Below are 21348 nucleotides of genomic sequence, written 5' to 3' on the forward strand. Positions count from 1 at the left end.
CTTTTCAGTCAGGTGAAAGCTAAGCAGTGCTATGCTTAGCAATGCACAACAGTCCTGCCCTTACATATAAATATATAATTTGATAAAATATATTTCATGATGAAATGTAAAACAGAAGAAACATTTCAGTCTTTTAAAATTGTTTTTAATTTAATAACCATACATTTCATACAACTTATCATATTAATGGCATTTTAGTATTAATTTATAACAGATAAATCTTTTTTTGTAAAATGTATAATTACATCTATCAATTTTCTAACCCTTTTATCCAACACAGAGTCACAGGGAAGGGTTGCAGGGAAGCTAGAGGATACCCTAGCAAGCAACAGGCTCAGAACAGGATACACCCTCGACAGAACTCCTGTCTAAAGCAGGGCAGAAACACAGACATGCACAAATGTTGGCAGCAACGCTAACCACTGTACAGCAGTGCCACCCTCGCATATAATCATATAATTATAATAATAATATGTATTTCATGATGAAATGTAAAACAGATGCAATATTTTGTTCTTTTAAAAGGTGTCTTTACTTTTCTTTATTTTCTTATCAAGGTAAGGAAGAGTCTACAACGTCTGTAGCAGCTATGCAACTATCAGAGGCAAAAAGTAAAAAGCTTGCTCACAGAGCAATTGCTGGATTCCTCAGAAACTTTAGAAGTGACAGAGAGAATTTTTTACAAATGTTTTTATGTGTTCTTATGACAATGTAAAGAATATCAGCAGAAACAAAGTGGTATAACTTTACAGCCCTGAAAAGAATGTCTGAACAACCCTTGAGAATTAAAAAAAAAACTTTAATTTAAAATGTAATCATCAAGTTCATTTACTGAGAAACTACTCAACTAATAAATGATGCTTAATTACTGTACACAGAATCTGTTTTCCAAAAATCAAATCCATGCTTGATGGCTCCGTTATACAGTATTAAGAAAAGTACATTAATTTCTGCAAGGCATGCAATTAATTCAGATTACAGCACATTAATTGCTAATGACACATCAGGAAGCAAATGCCATTAGCAATTAAGAGTTGCATCTTGAAGGTTAAAATTGAGGTTATATAGCAGCTCATCAGAAATGATGAATTCGGAATCAAATATTCCAAATATTCCAAGCAGAAAGCAAAGCAGTCAAGAATTTTAATTGCTTTAAAATGACAGATATCGTGATGAACCATTGCCTTTGTTGCACTCTGAAACCAGCAGAAATGTGGTTCTGCATATCTATACTGCCACTGTAAGAGTCTGAAAACTCAATTTCAAGTGCTAAACCAATAAATCAAATACTGAAATATACCATTTCACTAAAATCTGCCATCCACAATACAGAAGAATGATTGCCTCTCTCTACATGTAGAAATACAAGAGGTTGAAATACAACAGAGAAGCATATTAAAAAAAAAAACGTATGAAGCAATAAACATTAGTCAAGGGGCATTGGCACCCTAGAAAATCCTGACAAAAATCTTGAAAAAAGTCAAAGGCCTATTTCAGTTTTTATTAGTTTTTTTTATTAGATTTGAAAATCTGAGATGACATGCCTGCCCCGTTCACCCCAGATCACCTCAGAAGACAGAAGTCATCGATTTTTCATATTACTGTTGTGTCGCTGTACCCAGGTATCAGGGGGTCGAGGGGGATAATCTGACAAAAACAAAATTGCCCCTGAGCCAACAGCAGATTGGCAGATGTACAGGTAAATTTCCCATAGATTTAAAAGACCAAAAATATGTATATTCGCCAAAACAGAATATAGCTCTACCTGTTTATCTCACAAAGTCAAAAAGAGAATAGTTAAATAATTCAAAAAGAAAAACTATGGTTTAACCTTTTGAATTAGAGCTAATTCAGCATGATATACAAACATCTAGGATAACCCTTTGATCTACAGTATATTAGGGAATTGTATTAGGTCAAAGTATTGTTTTGTTAATTGGAGTACAACAAAACTACACATCAAAAGGGGGTTGCCCACCTAAAAAAAACAATATTTGAAATTGAGATGTGAAAGGCTGCATCCTGAGCAGGACTTTGATTTCAATAAAAACTTTGACTTCTTTGTTAATCCAAAATTATAAACCCAGTGTTTGGAGGTGGGTTTCTGTTTTCCAGAGGATCATTGCAATTACCCAGTGAAACAACTACATTCGAATACAGTTGGTACAGTATGTGGTTCAAAGTTTTGATTAAATCCAAACCCTTTATTTTGTTTTAAAATCCACTGTCCATTTTCAAAATGTACAATAGCTTTTTGTACCCCACAGCACAATTATCTGCTTCAGTAATAGAGTGAAATCAATCCTGAGTGCAAGAGGAGCTCATAATAAACGGATGAAGGCATAGGTTGTTTTCACATGGACCAACCCAAACACAGAGTGGCATTTTAATTAAGCTGTTTTTGCAGAAAAACAGCTTATTGTATAATTTTTTGGAGATTTTTGTAGAAAAATATTTCTATTAAAAACACAGAGCAGGCAATGTGAATGCAGATATTGTTTTATCCCCTGATCTTTTCATAAACAGCTCCAAGACAAAAAGGTTTCAACTGTTTTCCAAGAACAGGTGTTAAAACTAAAGCAAAGTTATGAATGACTTATGAATGCAGCCCAGATTTTGTAAGAGATGACAGACTGCTAATTTATGCATTTGTTCCATACAACACAGGAAGAAAAAAGGGATTAAAGAGTAGCAAGGAGGAAAGCAGGAACAACAACAGATGCTAGAGAGGAAAAATGACTTGAAATGTTTCAGTTGGGGAACTGAGCAGACCGTGAATCAACTTCTTGTATACAAGACAATGAATGGAGGCCTCTGTCTTGACATGAAGTCTCAGGTTGGAGGGGTGTTGGGGTGGAGGCACTGAGAAGATAAATGGTGACAAGGAGTATGTCTGATCCTTTCTTCTAGAACAACAAAGTGGGACAGAAGGGGGTGGACAGGAGCTGGGCTCAAAAGGGTGTACCATCTACTTTTGCTAGTATGGACCTTGTGTAGGAAGGCTACAACTTTGAGAGCTCTCCAGAGCCCATTAAAATGTGATTTACTAAAGGAAATGAAGGCAGACAGGTGTGCCCACACTCGCATCACTCAGAGATGGACACTTAGCATTTAATAAAGAGAAAACCATGGGTGGATATGCAATGAGATAAAGAAAAAGAGGAACATAGCATATTGAAAATGCAATACCAGTGGAAGGATGTCATAATTCATCATACTGTGAGAACAATACATAATAAGTAAAAAAAAAATTAGAATATTTAATAATACATAAGGTGGATCACTTGCGACACAAGAGTTCAAGAATTCTCAAATAATATTCTGTCAATGATTTACTGTATGTTTCTATATGTGTGCTTTTCATAACTACTTTGTTATTCAATGAGTTATCAAACTTTCATTAAAGGGTCTTTGTCACAAAAAGCCACAGTTCCATTACTTAAGTAAACTGTTATGTGGAAGGCCTTACAGTTAGTCGATGCAAAACTAGTGATTCTAGCAACTGAACAGCTGCATAGGCAGGGCACAAGATACAGTATGTGGGTTTCATACAGTCCCTTAAGTTTACGAGGAGGAACTTGTAGTGAGAGTGGAATGCATATGTCTTTTATTTGGGTTTAGGAGTTAATAAAATACAATATATATGTACATACAAATATTTGTACAATATTTCACTTGAATATTAACAATACAGCCACGGTAATATAACTGCATACAATCTGTCCCATTCTTATTAGAACAAACACCTTAAATTTAGAGCAATTCAGGATATAATTTTCAAATTTTAAATAGATATGGTACAAAAATTGATTAAATACTATAAGAAAATTATTCGTTTCTGAATATATTATTTAACAATGCATCTTAATAATTGGTTATGTTTAAAATACAGTGAATTTTATGCTCTTTTCTAGACAGTATAGTCCAACTTACTTGAGGACGATAAAAATAAAATGTTTTAACTGTCTCTACCATTTTTTAAAACATACATTTGCTTTGTTGTTTTGTCTCTCAGTGCAGCTTTTATGCTTAGTATATTTGTTTTGTTTTACACTGATATGTTGGAGTGTGAAGAGAAATTGTTATCAAGCTATCATTATCAACACTTATCAAGTTTAATACCATTCTCCCAAGAAGCATAAAACAAAGTCAGTAATGGTAGAAAACCCTTAAAATACTAATGGTACAAACCAGTCTTCACTAGGAATAACAACACCCACAAATTAACTTTAGTGAAAGGATTATGGAGTGTTTAGTCAACATTTGAGGGCTGACTTCCTGGCTGAGGACGAGCAAGCTGGGACCCCCATGCAGTGTGAAGAGTGACCAAAGGGCAGCGTCAAAGGTGAAGATGAGGTGGAGGTGGGATGCAAAAAGACGATACCAGGGAGAGAAGGAGATCACTTACAGTATTTACAGTCTTTAGGAGCGGACATGACGTCAGCAGTAACTGCTAATTAGTAACAGCTGAGTGAGATTGAACTTGGTTGTTGTCATCCCTCCCGCAAGTTCGTTATAAACTACATTTATTCAATGCTTAAAATCTTGGAAACAAATGTCAGTCATTTTAGACATGAGAGGAAATATGATCATAAACACGTCATTATTTTTTCAATGTAATAGTGCAGATACAGTAGAAGTAGAATTACAGTACTTTTTTCTACTAGTATTACTGAATCATACTGTATAAGCATATGCACACTATGAAGACTTATTTTCTGTAGCATCTGGTGGGCATTGTAAGCCACTGAGAAACTTTCTACTGCATTAATAAAGGTTAATGCTACAGCTGTTAGGTCTTTTTCAGATAAACATTGTGTTTTTCTTTCAACTTTTCTGCATAGAACTACCCTTTTCTTGTTCCGCAAGCAACCTTTACTTTGCTTGTTCTTGTGCTTCTTAATAACGCACACTGACACAGTTCTATTGATTTAACTACTACATCAGTGGTTAGGTGAAGAGCAAAGTAACATTTCTTGATATTTATAAAGAGTGTAGCAGTTGAGGACAGTGAGAAAGAAGAAAAAAACACAATGAAAGTAAAACGAATGGTCTGTCCATAAAACTAATGGAGTCCCAACTGCCAAGTCTCAAGTCTCAACTCAATTCGCTCAAGTCTGTAATAAAAATATAGACTCCAGTCCAAGTCTCAAGGCGCAAATCAATAACTCTGTTGTAACTTAAGTCTAGGCCTAAAGCATTTGTATGATCAGCATGTGCATCCATGAGATGATGCCATCATTTTTTTACTTGCTGCACCAAGTTCCCTACTGCTCATATCCATGACTCGGATTGGGAATAACGCAGGTTTGGATTATTGCTGCTGATGCAGTCTCATCCTTACTGGAGATACTACTTCTGTCTGCTTTGTAATGCTGGGGTTCCTTGGTGGGAGATTATTTTTACTTTGTTCTCTTTCTAAATAATTTAGAATAATATTGCTAATGAAAAAGTGATCGACTGCTCTTGAGCCAAGCTCTCATAAACGCCAAAAACATTAGGTTTGCATTCAAAATGGCAGGGTGATGATTGTAAAAGAGGAAGAGTGAGGTTGGTAAAGATCATGTTTTGTTTTTTTAAAACATATGAAAGAGCTTCCGTTTTGTGCGGGTTTTTGAAATAATCATAATAATTGCTTACACTTATATAGCGCTTTTCTGAACACTCCACTCAAAGCGCTTTACAGGTAATGGGGACTCCCCTCCATCACCACCAATGTGCAGCATCCACCATGATCGACGGCAGCCATAGTGTGCCAGAACACTCACCACACATCAGCTATCAGTGGGGAGGAGACCAGAGTAATGAAACCAATTCATAGATGGGGATTATTAGGAGGCCATGATTGGTAAGGGCCAATGGGAAATTTGGCCAGGACACCCTACTCTTTTCGAGAAACGCCACAGAGAGTCAAAACAACAACGGTTTTACATCTCATCTGAAGGATGGTGCTTGTTTTACAGTATAGTGTCCCCGTTACTATATTGGGGCATTAGGACCCACATGGACTGCAGGGTGAGTGCCCCCTGCTGGCCCCACTAACACCTCTTCCAGCAGCAACTTTAGTTTTTCCCAGGAGGTCTCCCATCCAGGTACTGACCAGGCTCACACCTGCTTAGCTTCAGTGGGTTGCCAGTTGTGAGTTGCAGGGTGATCTGGCTGCTGGCTAGGACAGCTATCCAACTTTCCTAACTGAATAAAGTCTGAGCCTCAGAGCAAAGCTAGGACTTAGTTTTCAATTTATTTTGGGCAGTGCTCTGCTTTAGAAATGACAGTGAAGTGCTTTTTTAGCTTTCTCCTGTGTCCAGAATGCCTCTAACAACAGCCTCAGAATCCCTTCAGCTAGGAACACTACACCGGCAAAGTTGCCTTACCGCTTTCATCCAGGAGGAAGTCATCCTGGTATCGGAACTTCTCTGGACCACAGGCAATAAAAATATCATCTTCTCCAAAGAAATCCTGAAGGCACATCACCTGAAACAAAGACAAAACAGACTAGTTAATGCACAAGTTAGAACAAAATATTCTTAATTACTACAGCCCTCAATTGAATGTCAAGGTGTATTTTAATTAGTCTCTGTTTTGGTTTTTAATTATCTTACTGTATAAAATTAGTGCATAATATTACTCAGAACCACTTTAATGTTTAAGTTCTGCATTAGTCATATGTTAGATCAATATCATATGAATCCCTGTTCTCTTCAACATCTGAAAATTTCATCTAATATGAAAATTTCATCTCTTTTATATGTTTCAAAAATGGTACTCTTGTAGGTTTGCCTAAACGCAAGAGCAATTTATCATCTTCTACTAGTCTGACCTCATCAGATCTCAGAAGACTGCTGCTGTTATTAGTCTTGGTGGACCAGTTAATCTTACACTTTCATCTGAACCAGATTTTCCAAACCAAAGCCCCAGAACTGTGACCAGGGACACAATGCTATAGGATGCATAAACCTTCAAGTGAATTGTTAAACCAAGGGCATGCCTACATGGTCATTAGAGTAGGGCTGTTAACCTCAGTGCCCTTGCTACATTCCACACTAGGGTTGGACAATATAAATGTCCTCCTTACTTCAAATTGTGTAACACTTTCTCACCTCTCCACCAGATATGCGGTGGGGTTGTTGTTCCATAAAGAAACACTTTGAGCTTACCAAAGTAAATACCTGGACTTGGAGCTCGTATGCTATCTTTCTCCCTTGTAAGACAGAACCTACAAAGGAGGTGAAAGCTGTGCCGTAGGGGGGGAAATCAGAATGCACAGCATGACTAATTGCTACAGTAGGGGTAGCTTTCCTTGCTATTCATTGGATGTTTTTGATTAATTAATAAAGTAACTAACTACTAGCCTGGCAAGGTGATGACATGGGATGAGGGGAAGTGAAGTGGCTTGGATGTCCTCAAGTGATCTGTGTTGCAGGTTAGGAAAGAACATATTTCCTGCCTGAACAACTGGTTTCTTGGGACACCAGGTAAGACAAGTTTCAGGCCTGTACTTTGGCAGTTATGCAACTAGGACCTGGATTCCTCAGGCACCACCAGATCTGGAAGAGATTGATAAATTCAGAGTTTCCTAATCTTGCTGCACAACAGAAATCCCTGTATTCTTTCTAGGTGGTTCTCTGCTGTGGACACTACTGGGCCCAACAGTGTTTTGATAATGCACTGTTCATTTGTTCCTAATGCATTTCAGAGTATGGCATTTATAGTCTTTGTCCTATGGCGTTGGTGGATGGTGTTGAGATAATCTGACATTACTGACCGTTGGTAGATATGAAATGAAGGGGGATATAAAATAAAGAACCATAGTTGATTCCTATATACTCCATACAGTATATGCATAAGGATTTTCTTTATGTAGATGTTTCTGTATATTTCCTGAGCAATATATTTGAATGCATAATTTGAATTTGTCCAAACATAAGAAGGTTTGTTTTGCTGTGATGCAGTATGCAGTATTACTCAAAGCAGGGAAAAACTATGAAAACTCAACACACTGTAATCACAATCAAAAATGAACCTGGGAAAGCAACTCACAACCTAATTTCAATTAAATGGACTGCTGCAGTGTGAGAGTTAATGTTAGGGATAGGATCAGTGCTGCATTAGATTATCAAATAATTTCTCCAAGCAAAACTGTCATAAGAGATATTTTACCCCTTTCAGGTTAGCGTCACAATTAACTACTGATTCAGTTTAGAGTTTGTACTGAGAGCTGCACACTGAATCTGAATCTAAGAACCCAGACAACATACTCTCTTTTATTCTCTAAATAGGTATGTATGACCACCACTCCACCACACAGGAATGAAAATTCAACTCTATTTCCGTTATTTAAAACAAAAGCACATATAGTTTCCTCACTGCAGGCTTGCAGTGTGAACAATGATGAACTGAAATAGCTTCTGACCAGGTTTTATCAGCTCTGTTTTCTCCCTCTGGTTTCTCAACGTTGTTTTCTTGCCCTCTGACCATGAATCACTCTTCAGCTGTTCAATCCCGGCTGTTTCTGGACGCATGTCCCTGACTTTTGTGTTGCTTGTCTTGTAACCCAGATCTTTTAATTTTTTGTGTTTGCACAACTACGGACATGCAAAGTCTGGAATTCCAGTTTCACATGTATGCCATAGGCAGATAACCTGCCAATCATGTCAAAAAGCAAAAGCAAGCAGACGTTTATAAAATTGCAGATATCGGTCCATGCCTTGGATATTCATGCTAGTTCAACTCAAATAATTGATTTACAGTTGGTATTGAACTACTGTGAAGGCAATGCTTGACTAACCTAGACCTGAGTAATTTTATATAATCTGTGTCTGAGAATTCAACATGCGCTACGTTCATGCATCTGGTCAAGAAATCTGAAAACAGACAGTCTGGCATGAGTGTTTCCCTGGGGGATTACCTCAAGCTTACAGAACATGGTTAGCCCGGAGCAACACGTCAATGACATCAGCACTCACAGTGTTCAGAACAACCCGGAGGTAAAGAAAGGAAAATGTCCTTCTTGCCTCTAAACACTTACCCCTTTGGGATGCTAAGTGGGAAGTGAAAATAACCAACAGGAAGCAAGCTTTGCTCAGGGTACACTGAAGCCAGCAGGAATGTAAGCATCCTTCACAAAATATTAAGCAGGGCAAAATATACCTAGTGAAGCAATGCATTAATTATCATACTTTCCATCCAAAATTTTGTTTTTCTTTTTTCGTTTTGCTCTAGAATGCAAATGTGCCCCATTTTATCCTCAAAAAGCACATAAATTGCTAATCAATGGAAATAACATGGCATTTGAAGTCAACTTAGATCATTTTGTTTCTTAACATCTGACTTCAGAAAAACAGGCCAAATTACAACTCACTAACAAGATATTTATTATATAAAGGCACTCCGAAGAACGTCATTCATAGGAACTCTTACATAAACTAACCTAAACTCATACTGTATGCCACCTCACATGGAAAGAAACTTGCATTTCAAGAATGCTCATAAAAATGACACCATACAGAACAAAGGTAGCCAAGATGAGGAGACATGCAATGTACTGCAATTTGCAATATTAGGAAACAAGAAATGGAAGGTTTTTTTCAGATTGCAATATTTAAGGAATATAGAACACTTCAATACTTTTATTTTTCACTGAAGTTTCTCAAGAAATATGTATTTTTAATGCATGTACATCATTGTCTTGTCAACAAGGCAGTTTGTGAACCTAAATGCAAAGAAAATAACTGTCCACCCAGACTATAAAAGTCTCCTGATCAAGAAAACAGATTTTAATACTGACAGAGTATTGACAGCTTTTCACAAACAACACCTTAGAGAAGTAAATTGTATTCAGCCACTGAACCCCAAATATGAGGGAATTACTGCACAGCAATTATTCAATTGATCTACAAAATTTTACATGTAAAACAGTCTTACAATGCACACATCATAGACTGCTTTACAAATGAGTATAAAAACGTCACTAATTAAAATTGTTTGACTTCTCCGGAGAGGGCGCAAGTCACAAAAACCTCCTGCCTCACTCTTGCCAACAAAATTGTAACATACAGTAGGCCAGTGAGTAGAGGGCAGATCTCCCACCACAACTTGAGGACTAGGCTGTGGGCTCCCAACTAAATAAATATGGAACTTTAATGACAGGACATGCTAGGCTTCTATTTTATTAAACTCAATGATGGCTCAGTGGCTCATACACAGGCGAGGATTATACAGGATGGATATAAAGTATTTGCACTGAAAGGAAGTAACAGGATTTGTTATTCAACACCCAATGACATCTGAGGTTTTTCCCCTTTTAATACAGTACATGGCTGTGTGATCATTTCTTCAAAGCAACAAATTCAAATTTTCACATGTTGGCTACAGTATTTTATACAAAAGTTATCTGCATCAATGAAATTTTGTTTAACCACCAGCCATGGTTATTATCCCTGTATTTCACATAGTAAGCTAGTTATTAACTGGTCAGGCTTATATAATCATTTCATAGCAGATACTGTATTTGAACTTTGTCTAAACTGAATAATGAGTTAGTAATATAATGCATAGAGCATTCAGTTCCTGAGAGATAATTAGGAAGGGAAAAGAAAACAGAAATGCTTGTAAATCCCATACCAAATTGTTGAGCTAAGTCGGCTTTAAATGCATTTCATTTAAACCACAAAAGGCACAAAAGCCTTTACCTTATTAATAAACTACATAAAGGCATTATTCTAGAGAGGGAAACTTAGTACAGCCCACAGGTTTGTATCCCAGGCAGTAAGGTCTGATATGGTCATACATCCACCTGGAAAGATGCCTTTTATGTACATCAGTCTCATTTGTATGGAGAAGCATAACCCTGCAGAAATGGGAGATGAGCTGAACCTCTCGCTAAATTCCAGTAGTGAAGTGTTTGTTCTTTTGTGTGAGAGAGATGTCTCCATGGCAACGGTGACCTCAACAAAATGACTGCAATGCCTCGCGCTGAAGCAGGGCTGCGGATTTTCGGTTCTCTCTCTCTTCCTGCCTTTTCCTCCCTCCCATTTCTGCTTTTGATAACGACACTGTTCTGAGGCTCAATGCCTCTGGAGGCACAAGGGAAACGAGCCTGAATTTTTTTTTTATTTTCTTTTTGAAATTCAAATACAGAAAATTATCATTTTTTTAAATACCATCAGTCACTGAGCCTCGCACAGAATGCAATGTTCCCAACACAAGCTGTCAGAATGTGCTTGGAAAATAAGATGGCAAATATCAAGGGAAAAAAGCAAGCCACTGTAGCTCTGCTAAAGTTCCATCATTATGAATATTTCTTTTTGGAAGTAACTAAGTAATTACTTTAGTGGCTTTTGTAAGTGACTTCACTCTAAGTCATTCAGGTGATCCCAAAAACAACAACTTAAATGCTCAAATGTTAACTGAAATTATTAATCAATACTTAATTTCAGAGGCAGAAACTGCAGCGATGCTTTCGTGAATTAGTGATGAAAGGACCCAAGTTTATTGCTCTGTTGTCTGTTTTTCCTTCTTCTATAAAAAATTTGAAATGACCAGAAAGAAAAAATGCTGTCTTTACTGGCAAGACCATTTAAAAATGTCTTTGACTGACACCCAAGGACATGTAATCGACATTGGACAATGGGATATACAATATAACAGGTAAAAAGAAATGTACAGTATATATATAATTTACATGATATGTACAGTACAGTGTACACCCAACCTTAATATAACTGATTTAAAATTTCCCTTTTGAACAAATTAAATAACATTCAACATCTCAACACTTTTTAATGCCTACTTTTTTTTCAAAATAAATACCTGTACTGAATGTTGGCTGTAGTTGTTAAATACCCCAGAGCATTCAATGCCTAGTGCAAGAGTTTAAAAACTATAATCAGTTTCTCTCAAACTTTTACTACTAGGGCAACTTAGACAACATCCCCATTTGCAGCAATGCACTGTATATAGCCATGTCAGAAAAAAATGTTAAGAAAAAACACTGATTCTGTCCTAAAACACAGCGACGCAATCACAAACTGTTTATGTTTTGTGAGAATTCTAACCCTAACCCTAGCTAAGGGGTTGGCTTAGGTTAAGGTTAGGTTTCAGACTTTCATCAAACAGTTTCTAGATGTTTTTTGCTCTATTTGAGTGGAAAATACACTTCATTGAATCAAAATATTAGTCTATAATGTACCAGGAAGGGTAAAATTCTATATCTAGACAAGTATTCTGGTACTGGAATTTTAGTGTTGAATGGAGTTATCAATGAGTAGGGTTTAAGGCTTAACTGGGGTAAGACTTAGAAAAACCTAATAAAGTTTGGCTCTAGTTCTTAATATCCCGGTGTATTCAATAACTAATGCTAGAGTTTGCAAAGTATAATCAGTGTCTTTCAACATTTTGCTTTTAGGGCAATTTACACAACATTCCCTTTTGGGCCAATGCAGATGCACATAGCCATATATGTCAGAAAAATATGTTCAGGAAACACTGATACTGTATATATTTGTTTTCCTAAACATTATTTTGGTCCTAAAACACAGCCATTCCATCAAAATATGTCTATGTCCTGTGGGAGTTCTAACCCTAGCTAAGGGTTTGGTGTAAGTTAGGGTTAAGGTTAAGACTTTCTTCAAAGATTTTCTTCAAGCTTCCAATCATTTGAATGGAAAATATACCTCACTGAATGACAATAATTGCCTCACATGACTAAGCAACCTCACCAAAACAAAGAGAATGTATCAAAAAGGGAAAAATTTTATTTTTAGACAAGTATTCTGGTACTGGAAATTTTGTGTTGAATGGAGTTCTCAATGAATTAAACACTGAACCTAGGGTTAGGGTTAGGATTTCCACAAAACATATATTTGATGTGTTTTAGGACCAACATGATGTTTAGGAAAATAGATAAATCAGTGATTCCTGAACATTTTTTCTCACATACATATACATCTATATACAGTACATTGCATAGGTCCAAAAAGAAAAGTTGTGTTAATTGCCCTAAAAGCAAAAGTTTGAAAGACACATTATACTTTGCAAACTCTAGCATTAGTTACTGAATGCACCTGGGTATTAAGAACTAGAGCCAAGATTTATGAGGTGTTTCTGATTTTTACCCCAGTTAAGGCCTAATCCGTACTCATTCTGAATGTGTATGGTTTCAGGTTTAACTGGGGGAAGCGTCAGAAATTCCTACAGTGTATGTGAATGAGCCTCAGATTAATATGTACTACATGTACTACTTTTTCTGTTTACCTAAATAGCCCCCTAAAGGAGATATATAATATAACACTGATAAATGATACTTACTGTACTACCTATCTGTTATTAAATCTTTTAAGTGTTCCTGCAGTCTCTGATGATAATAGATCACAGCATCTTAACACAAAAGTGATAATTACCTGTAGTCCCTTGAATACATCTTTCAGTTAAAATATGTTACCATAAATATTTCATGTTTTCTTTACACCCTGGAGATAACAAGCAATGTACTATCCCTACTATCACTTGAGGTTTTCCAGTTCTGTGAACTTATGCTTAGGCTTATATAACTGTCTTTCCCTCTCATAATTATTTTAGCAGTTTGTCACAACACAAGAAAATATAAAGTATATTTATTACACACTTAGAATTCAGAATTACATTTCTAAACAACAAAATTAAAATTCAGAAAGTCAAAAATTACATGAAGCTCTTCTAAATCCAAGTGAGCAATCTGAAGTGACAGTCAACAAACTGAAAGTCAGCAACAGTAAAACCATGTCGCACAGCCAAGAGCTATTATGGTTCTTCATTAAATATAACTTAGTTATAAGATTAGTTTGTCCAGGAAAAAGTTCTTATTAAAGCATAACCAAGCACATTCTTGTGTTCTGTAATAGAGCTACAGTATTCCTTCAAATTCGGTTGTCAATATTGGTTAATGTAACATTACACTCTACACAGTGTAATCGGGTTTCTCATTATATTAAAATGATAGTTAATATAATTATATTTCATTGATTAACATTTGTATATATTTTGTGGATACCTCGCCAAAAATTCAAATTAAATTTGAGATAAGCAATTGCTTTTCATTTTTTTTCTTCCCAAATCTTTTTTGTTGCAAATTAGATAAGCAACGTGAAATTTGGACAAGAACTGTTCTTTCTCGTCTAGATGTGCACTGTAAGAGCCATCTGCCATCTGTCACGTGACAGGCCCCACAATGCAGAGTTAACACTGATGAGATGCTCACTGAGTGCACAAAACTCACTGGTCCTCAGATAAGCACTGAGGTTGGTGTTGCACAGAATGCCTAAGACAGCCCAGTCACCTCAAGCCAGATCTGGTAACATTAACCTATTCATGAAACACTGCCTGAGGAACCCCACAAGTCAGGTATTCACTGACAACGTCTAGATTATAGAGCTCATCCTGTACTCTCAATGGGCACCTTTAATGTTTAAAACCCACTAAACCCTCTAAAGAGCCATGTTTTTAAAGGCAATTACACAAATTTTCTGTGCAAACCTTCTTGTCTGATTCTGGGCTAATGAACAACAGACTGACCTAATTCTGTCTTTACAAGTTCAGGTTTAGAATTAGCCGAATGACCTCTTAATTGACACTTGTCCTTATAACAAACTAACTCCGTCAACTTCAAACCTAACTATAAAATAAAACCTACTAGTGTTGACTATGGGTGCAGTTTTAACCAAAAGGGTCTATTTTTATATGTCAGCCCTAGAAGATATTTTTACTTTTTTTCTTTCTGTTATTTATATAATATAATTAAGTGTTTGTCCTGCATTTTACATATTTCTAATCTGACCTTAAAAGTCTTTTGTAAGTTAACTATAGTTGAATGATTGTTTATTGATTCCTTCCTTTTGCTTATTAAACAAATCAATATAATTTAACATGAATTAACTCACCTTCAAAATGTGAGCAAAGTGCTTTGGGTAAATAGTATTTTTTGTTGATGGTATTCATCTTTGTGGTAAAAAATACTTAAATATGAGCGCCATTACACTTACAATGGTAATGATTTTCATAAAAGCATGTGGGTTTTACATCAAGAACTACATTAAAATTTTAAAACAATGAAAACAGTAATTCCCTGAAGTGCATGACAGCTCATTCTCTGACTGGAAAGCAGTCAGTATCACTAATTAACTGCAGCTTTCACATTTCCTGAATTGTAATGACTTTGCCCTAGGAATGCATTGATAGTTGTTTAGCATGCAGAGCTTCCACTGAATTTTGATAGCATTACCACAAGCTATTGTGTCGAAGGGAGACTCATGGCACTATGTTATCACAGCACAGGAAAGAATCATTATTCAAAATCATATCTGCACAGCCACAAAAAAAGTTTTGCACAAAGCTACCAATTGTGCTTTCTTCCTCTCTAAAACAATGTTTATTCAAGCTACACGATCAGAACATTTATTGATAACATAATACAACACCATGGGGTGGCACAGTGGAACAGTGTCTAGCACTGCTGCCTTAAAGTGCTGGGGTCCTAGGTTCAGTTCTGAAACTGGGGTGCTATCTGCATAGAGCTTGTATGTTCTCCACATGTTAATATGGGTTTCCTCCGGGAGCTCCAGCTTCCTTCCAGAGTCCAAAAATATACTGGTAGGTTAATTATCTTCAGGAAAAAGTGGCCCTAGGTGTGAGTGTGTGTGTATGTCTGTGTATGCCCTGTGATGAATTGGAGTCCCGTCCAGGATGTATCCTGCCTTATGCCTGCTTCTTGCCAGGTTAGACTCTTCCATAACGCTCAACTGGAAGAACAGTTCAGAAAATGTTTTGATACAGTGCCGTTAAAGACTGCAGAATATTCAGATACAGTACTTTTTGTTTGAATTCTTATGTCTGCATAATCCAACAAAAGTTGTAAACAGATTACAAACCGTCAAAAGTTTGCAAACAAGGAAAAAATTAAATTTTCTGATTAAATGAACTTTCCTGGTGCTTCAGTGAAATATTTTTAGAAGCAGAATCCCACGGTAGTCTATGGCCTAGATAGGGAAATATAAAAAAACAAAGCAAACAGAAAATCAACTTCTAAGCAGGCAAGTCAACACCGAAAGAATTTAAAATTACACATTCAGGGCCCTTTGCAGCACTACACCATTTTTGGAGAGGATGGAGTGTGAGAGGAAAGACTTTGATTGTAATGTTTTTAAAGCATTTGCTGTATCTTGAAGAAAAATTATCCCTCTGTTTTTGCAGTCTTTGTAGCGCACAAAATATAAATCAAATTCTGACACAGCTGGCTAGGGGCAGCTGTATACCTAATCCCACCGAGTAAAGAATACCACTTCAAAGAATGTACTGCAATCATTTGCAATGATTACAGTTTTGGACTTTAAATAGTTCTTTTTTGTACGTGTATAACTGGATGTCTGGCTGTGCCGGTGCAGGAATTATAGAGGGAAATGCATTAAGCTTTTAAATAAAAAAAAGACGTGGGGTGAAAATCATAAAATATTGAGCACCAGGCTAATAACTGAACTACTTAACTTAACAGTACAATGTCAACAATAATTTCAAAATGTAAAAACAGGTCTCTGCTGGTTGTTTTAGGCTTCTTCATTATTTTTTTTAAACAAAAGGACAGCATGTTCCTATGTCAAAGAAATGTGGTGAGTGGTACAAATGCTTTATGAATTTTAACCATGTCCATAAAATAGAAAAAAGGCTGTCCGTTGCTCAGGGCTTGAAATAATCAGCTCCCATAGAGCCTCCGAGTTGAACATTTCATGAAATGTTTTAACTGGATTACTTTAACCAATCATTTCCTGCTTTAATGTTTTGCCTTACATACTGTAGATCTAGCCACCAGTAAGAATATGCAGTTCTTGAAAATCTTCACAGGTGTTGAAAATCTTCTATTCATTAATGACAAAAAGCTTTAAATGTCAGTAATGATTGACCCATACAATTTTACTATTTTTTACTCTTATGTGAGGTGAACTACAGAAACCAATACTTAACTACATATAAAGAGAGTTTAGTGAAGTTATTATAAAGCATTAATAGTACTTGTTTTGGTACATTAGACTGCACTTATTAGCTTGCCTCTTTAGTTAACCTGAAGATTAGTTTCTATTTAGATACAAGAAAATACATGTTTTGTCATTCTATTTATGGTAAAAAATAGCAATATCAAACAAGGTGAATAGTTACTTCTTTAGAAGTGAAAAATGTTGTGAAATGTATAGGATTTTGAAACAGCTTTCTCTTGTTGCCCAGGAGATATCTGACCTTCATTTATTGCAAAACCTTACCATCTGTCTACGGAAATGTCAGCTTGTTTTCTACCCAACATTTTATTGAGTTCTTGAAAGCTTTAAGTGAGTGTTTTAGGTTTTTGGTGAATCTTACTGGTTTGTAACAAAGTGTTACATCGAACAAAGGAGATGCTTTTCTATTATCTGCTTCTCTAGTAGATGAGGCATCCAAAGTTGTTTCCATGGAGATGTTCACCCTAAGCTGTTGCTCACTTGGAACACACTTCTCAGTTACTTCTTGAGCCATTAGTCCTTCAGCACACCTCATTTATAATTTATCCACTGTGAGGAAATAGCTACAGCTTTCTGGACCAAAGCTGACTCCAAAACTGTGTCACGGCCTGGAAAGAGAGCTAGTGATATTTGAAACAGAAAAGGAAAGACACACCTAAAAAATTGTGGTTCTTTCTTAGAAAATAAGGACAGCAAATTTTCCTCTGAAGCCAAAAGATTAGCATTTTCTAACACTGAGATTTTACAGCAATTGTTTCACAATAGGGGAGCACTGTGGCAAAGTGGTTAGCATTGCTGCCTTGCAGGACAGCAGCCCTAAATTAAATTCCTGGGGTTCTATCCGTGTTATATATGCTATATGTTCTCCACTGTTTTGTGTAGGTTTCCTCCCACATACTGGTAGGTTAACTGGCTTCTGTAAAAAAAAAAACAGCTCTAAGTCTAAGTGTGTGCGTTTATGTTTGTTGGTGCCCTTTGATGCAATTGAATCCCATCCAGGACACATCCCACCTTGCACTCATTGCTTGTCGGGTTAGGCTTTGCGGTCTTCTGCAACAATGTATTGGATAGAAGCAGTTTAGAAAATGGATGGATGCTTCACACTAAGTAACAAAGTATGAGCACTACTGTTTTACATAGTACACTTCCTTTATTTTTTGCATTATGGATCACATTATTTATACAACTATTTCCTTGAAAATACATAAATAAAACTTGCATTTAATAAGGGATATTTAAAAAGAACAGAGTCTAGATAATTAAATGAGAATCAAGGGGATATTCATTTAACTGGTGTAAACCTGAAAAAAAAATCTAATGAGAGCATCTTTCTATCACACTCTGACCATTCTTACTTTTTTCATAGGTATTACACTGTATACCAGAACTGGAGTTAAAGCTATTTAAAAGAGGGATACTGGACACAGTCCTTCATAAGTGGTTCACAGTGTTCTTTAAACCTTTGTGCAGACCTAGATCATCTGCACCAGTTTAAGAGGCATGGCAGGTGCACAGAGATCATTCCACTGTGGACCATCTGGAGAAGGGACACTCCACTGGAGACTTCTGGACAGCTTAGCTCATTGTCACTCAACATCTGCATCTGGCTTTTATTGCTGGTGAAATTTGCTGTTGGCTTGGGGCTAATAGTAGTTAATATTAAAACATTAAAGCCACTAAGTTAGTTCTGCTCTTTCTACATTAAATGCGACCATTAATCAAAGAAGTGATTTATATCCAAGGTAAAACTGGATTATTCTCCATGGATACAAGAAAAACAGTTTTGTCTATAAGGTTTTGCATTCACATTGAAATAAATGACTGTAAGGACAGATCCATGACCTAATTTTCTGTTAATGTAAGACCACAGAACAGCTTTAAATGTTGAATTGCTATGCACTTTTAATGCTCCTGCTGAAAAGCTAAATGAGAGTCTTCTTCAAAATCAGGTAAGGCAAGCAGACATTTCAAAACAAAGCAAACACTTGCCTTCTGTGATTCAGTAAAAAAAGAAACAAAAAGCCCCAGACTGCAGTGAATTAGTTCAGCCTATCCATTCATTCAACTATTTCCTTGAAAATACAGCAATCTATCACTGTCCTAATATTAAAATGTTATTAGATTCCATTGATTTAAACATATATTTTCTATACAATATATGTGTCTGAAAAGCACATACTGTAGTGCTTTTAGGAAACACATTATAATTTTGTAGCTATTCCCTTAAATTTGGTTTTCATGCAGTAATGTTGTTTAAAGAAAATCAAACCATTAACAGTCAAAAAAGGCCTCGATTTGAATTTATATAAACTGGTGAAGAATGCCAAGCGTTCCAATTTCTTTTGAAGACGGAAAAAAGAAATACTGTATGTTTCTCCATTAAAGAAATCCAGCCACAATGAATGTAGGCTTAATTTAGCTGGGCATGCCACAAATAACTATGTGCAACTGTTGTGTTTGAGCCATCTAGTGGCTTGCCAGTGTTGTCAAACTGTGAAAATTTACAGGGGCTCAGCTAATCGTTCGCTGGACTCCATCTAGTGCTCAAATCTGAAATGGTCTTCAGTACTGAGGTGTAACTGCTGCAACACTAGGTCAGTTTGCACCAACAAAAATCTGCCCTCATGTGTTAAGGGTGCAGTTTGCACCGTGATAATAAATAATCGTCACACTTGCAACAATATTAATTTCAATTGATGTGCAGTTTTACTTACTCGCAATTTACTTGCCTTAGTAAGTAAAACTGAACCATACTTCAAAAATGAAGCAATGATAAAAATTTCTGAGAGCAATCACCAGGAATATCGCTAGCTGTATTTGTACAATACTACCTTTTAATGACATGGTACATGTGCAAAATGGAGAGTTCTGTTAATATGTGATGTTATAAAGCAAGACAACAGAATTAAGTACAGTATTACTTTTATCAGTTATTTGGGAGCTAGAAATGGAACTGAAAAAAAAGGAAATAGACTTTATACATACAAAACACTCCAAGACAAATTTCCCCTTTTCACCAAAACAGTAGAAAATGACTGCTTAATAAAAATACACAAACATGTATGCAAGGAACTAAATCAAATCCAAAGAGGAAAATAAAAAGTGTCTAGCTCAAGGGAACATCTCTCAAAAACGTATATGTATTACACCAAAGCTTTAACAAAAAAAGAAAATAAAGGCTACTTTATTACACAGGACATTCTTAGAAAAACAGTTTGTTTATAAACAGGTACAGGTCTGCTGAAATGATTTCACCTTCGCTGTTATCAAGTGTACTGTATAGTACATCTACAGTTTTTGTATTGAATGGTATTGAACTAGTTCCACCACAAGATGGCACTGTCTATAAAAAGTGTTGCACAGGGGTGGAACAAGGGCACTGCAGTCAGGATCCAGGCTCTACTTTTTCATCCACTGCATTTTCAAATGACCAGTTTCCTTAAGTTTGAAAATTGTTCCAGGCTGTTTTTGTACTAAATCTAGATTAAATACCCTTATATACAGGTATTCTTTATCATACCTTAACTGCTGTGTTTATATTAATGACACACAAATGTTAAAGCTTTGTCAATGGTTTGCTCAAAGCCATCTAATTTATTATTTTGTTGTCCTCATGAAATTATGTATACTTCAGTGATTTTTACAGCATAATGACCAAAGTGACCTTTGTCCAGAAAGTTTTTCTAGAACCTAGCAGAACAGAGCTCACTTGAAAACTCAGGGTGTAAAACAGAAAAGTAAATTATAAGCAAAACTGCAATAAATTTGAGTAAAAGGTGACAGATGATAATAAATGTCTCCCACCAGATTTACCAGGAAGTCATAAAGGATCACTATGGTTACAATGAGTATTATGAGGAGGATATAACTTGAAATAATCTGTTACTTTGGGTAATGTGACCCCATAAACCTGCAATGATTTACACTGGTTCTTTTATAAACCCATTCTATGTATGGTACCAGTCACTATTACAAGACGTCTTTACAAGGAAAGCACAAGTTCCTCTAGACTCCAGATAAAGATAACTCCTAGCTGTCTCTTAAAATTTCACAGGCTTTAGGCTGGTTTATAAGGTAGACATTACATTTACAAATCAACTGAAGATTTAACATATTCCTTTGTGCTTCACCCCAAAAAAGAGATAAAGAGCACTGGAAAAGTAATGTATAAGAGTTTAAATTAAGACGTTTGTATATCCCACAATTTAAAGCAATGTATTTTACAGACTGAAAAATAATTAGATTTATCTTAATATCCCCTTGTACATACAACATCTTATAGAAACATAAAATATAGATGTCACTTTTTATGTTATATACGGTGTAACAC

The 21348-nt window shown here is 36.0% G+C and overlaps 1 protein-coding gene across 5 annotated transcripts in view; it reads right to left on the minus strand.

Moving 5' to 3' along the window:
• dclk1a (doublecortin-like kinase 1a) overlaps positions 1-21348 on the minus strand; it is a 100524-nt gene that overhangs the window by 44917 nt on the left and 34259 nt on the right. For all 5 annotated transcript variants that reach the window (XM_015341959.2, XM_015341957.2, XM_015341961.2 and 2 more), the window contains one exon: positions 6375-6474. In XM_015341959.2, coding sequence (XP_015197445.1) covers positions 6375-6474 — 100 coding nt within the window. The remainder of the gene's footprint in view (positions 1-6374; positions 6475-21348) is intronic.

This window comes from Lepisosteus oculatus, chromosome 5 (assembly GCF_040954835.1).
Source record: "Lepisosteus oculatus isolate fLepOcu1 chromosome 5, fLepOcu1.hap2, whole genome shotgun sequence".
Lineage (NCBI taxonomy): Eukaryota > Metazoa > Chordata > Actinopteri > Semionotiformes > Lepisosteidae > Lepisosteus > Lepisosteus oculatus.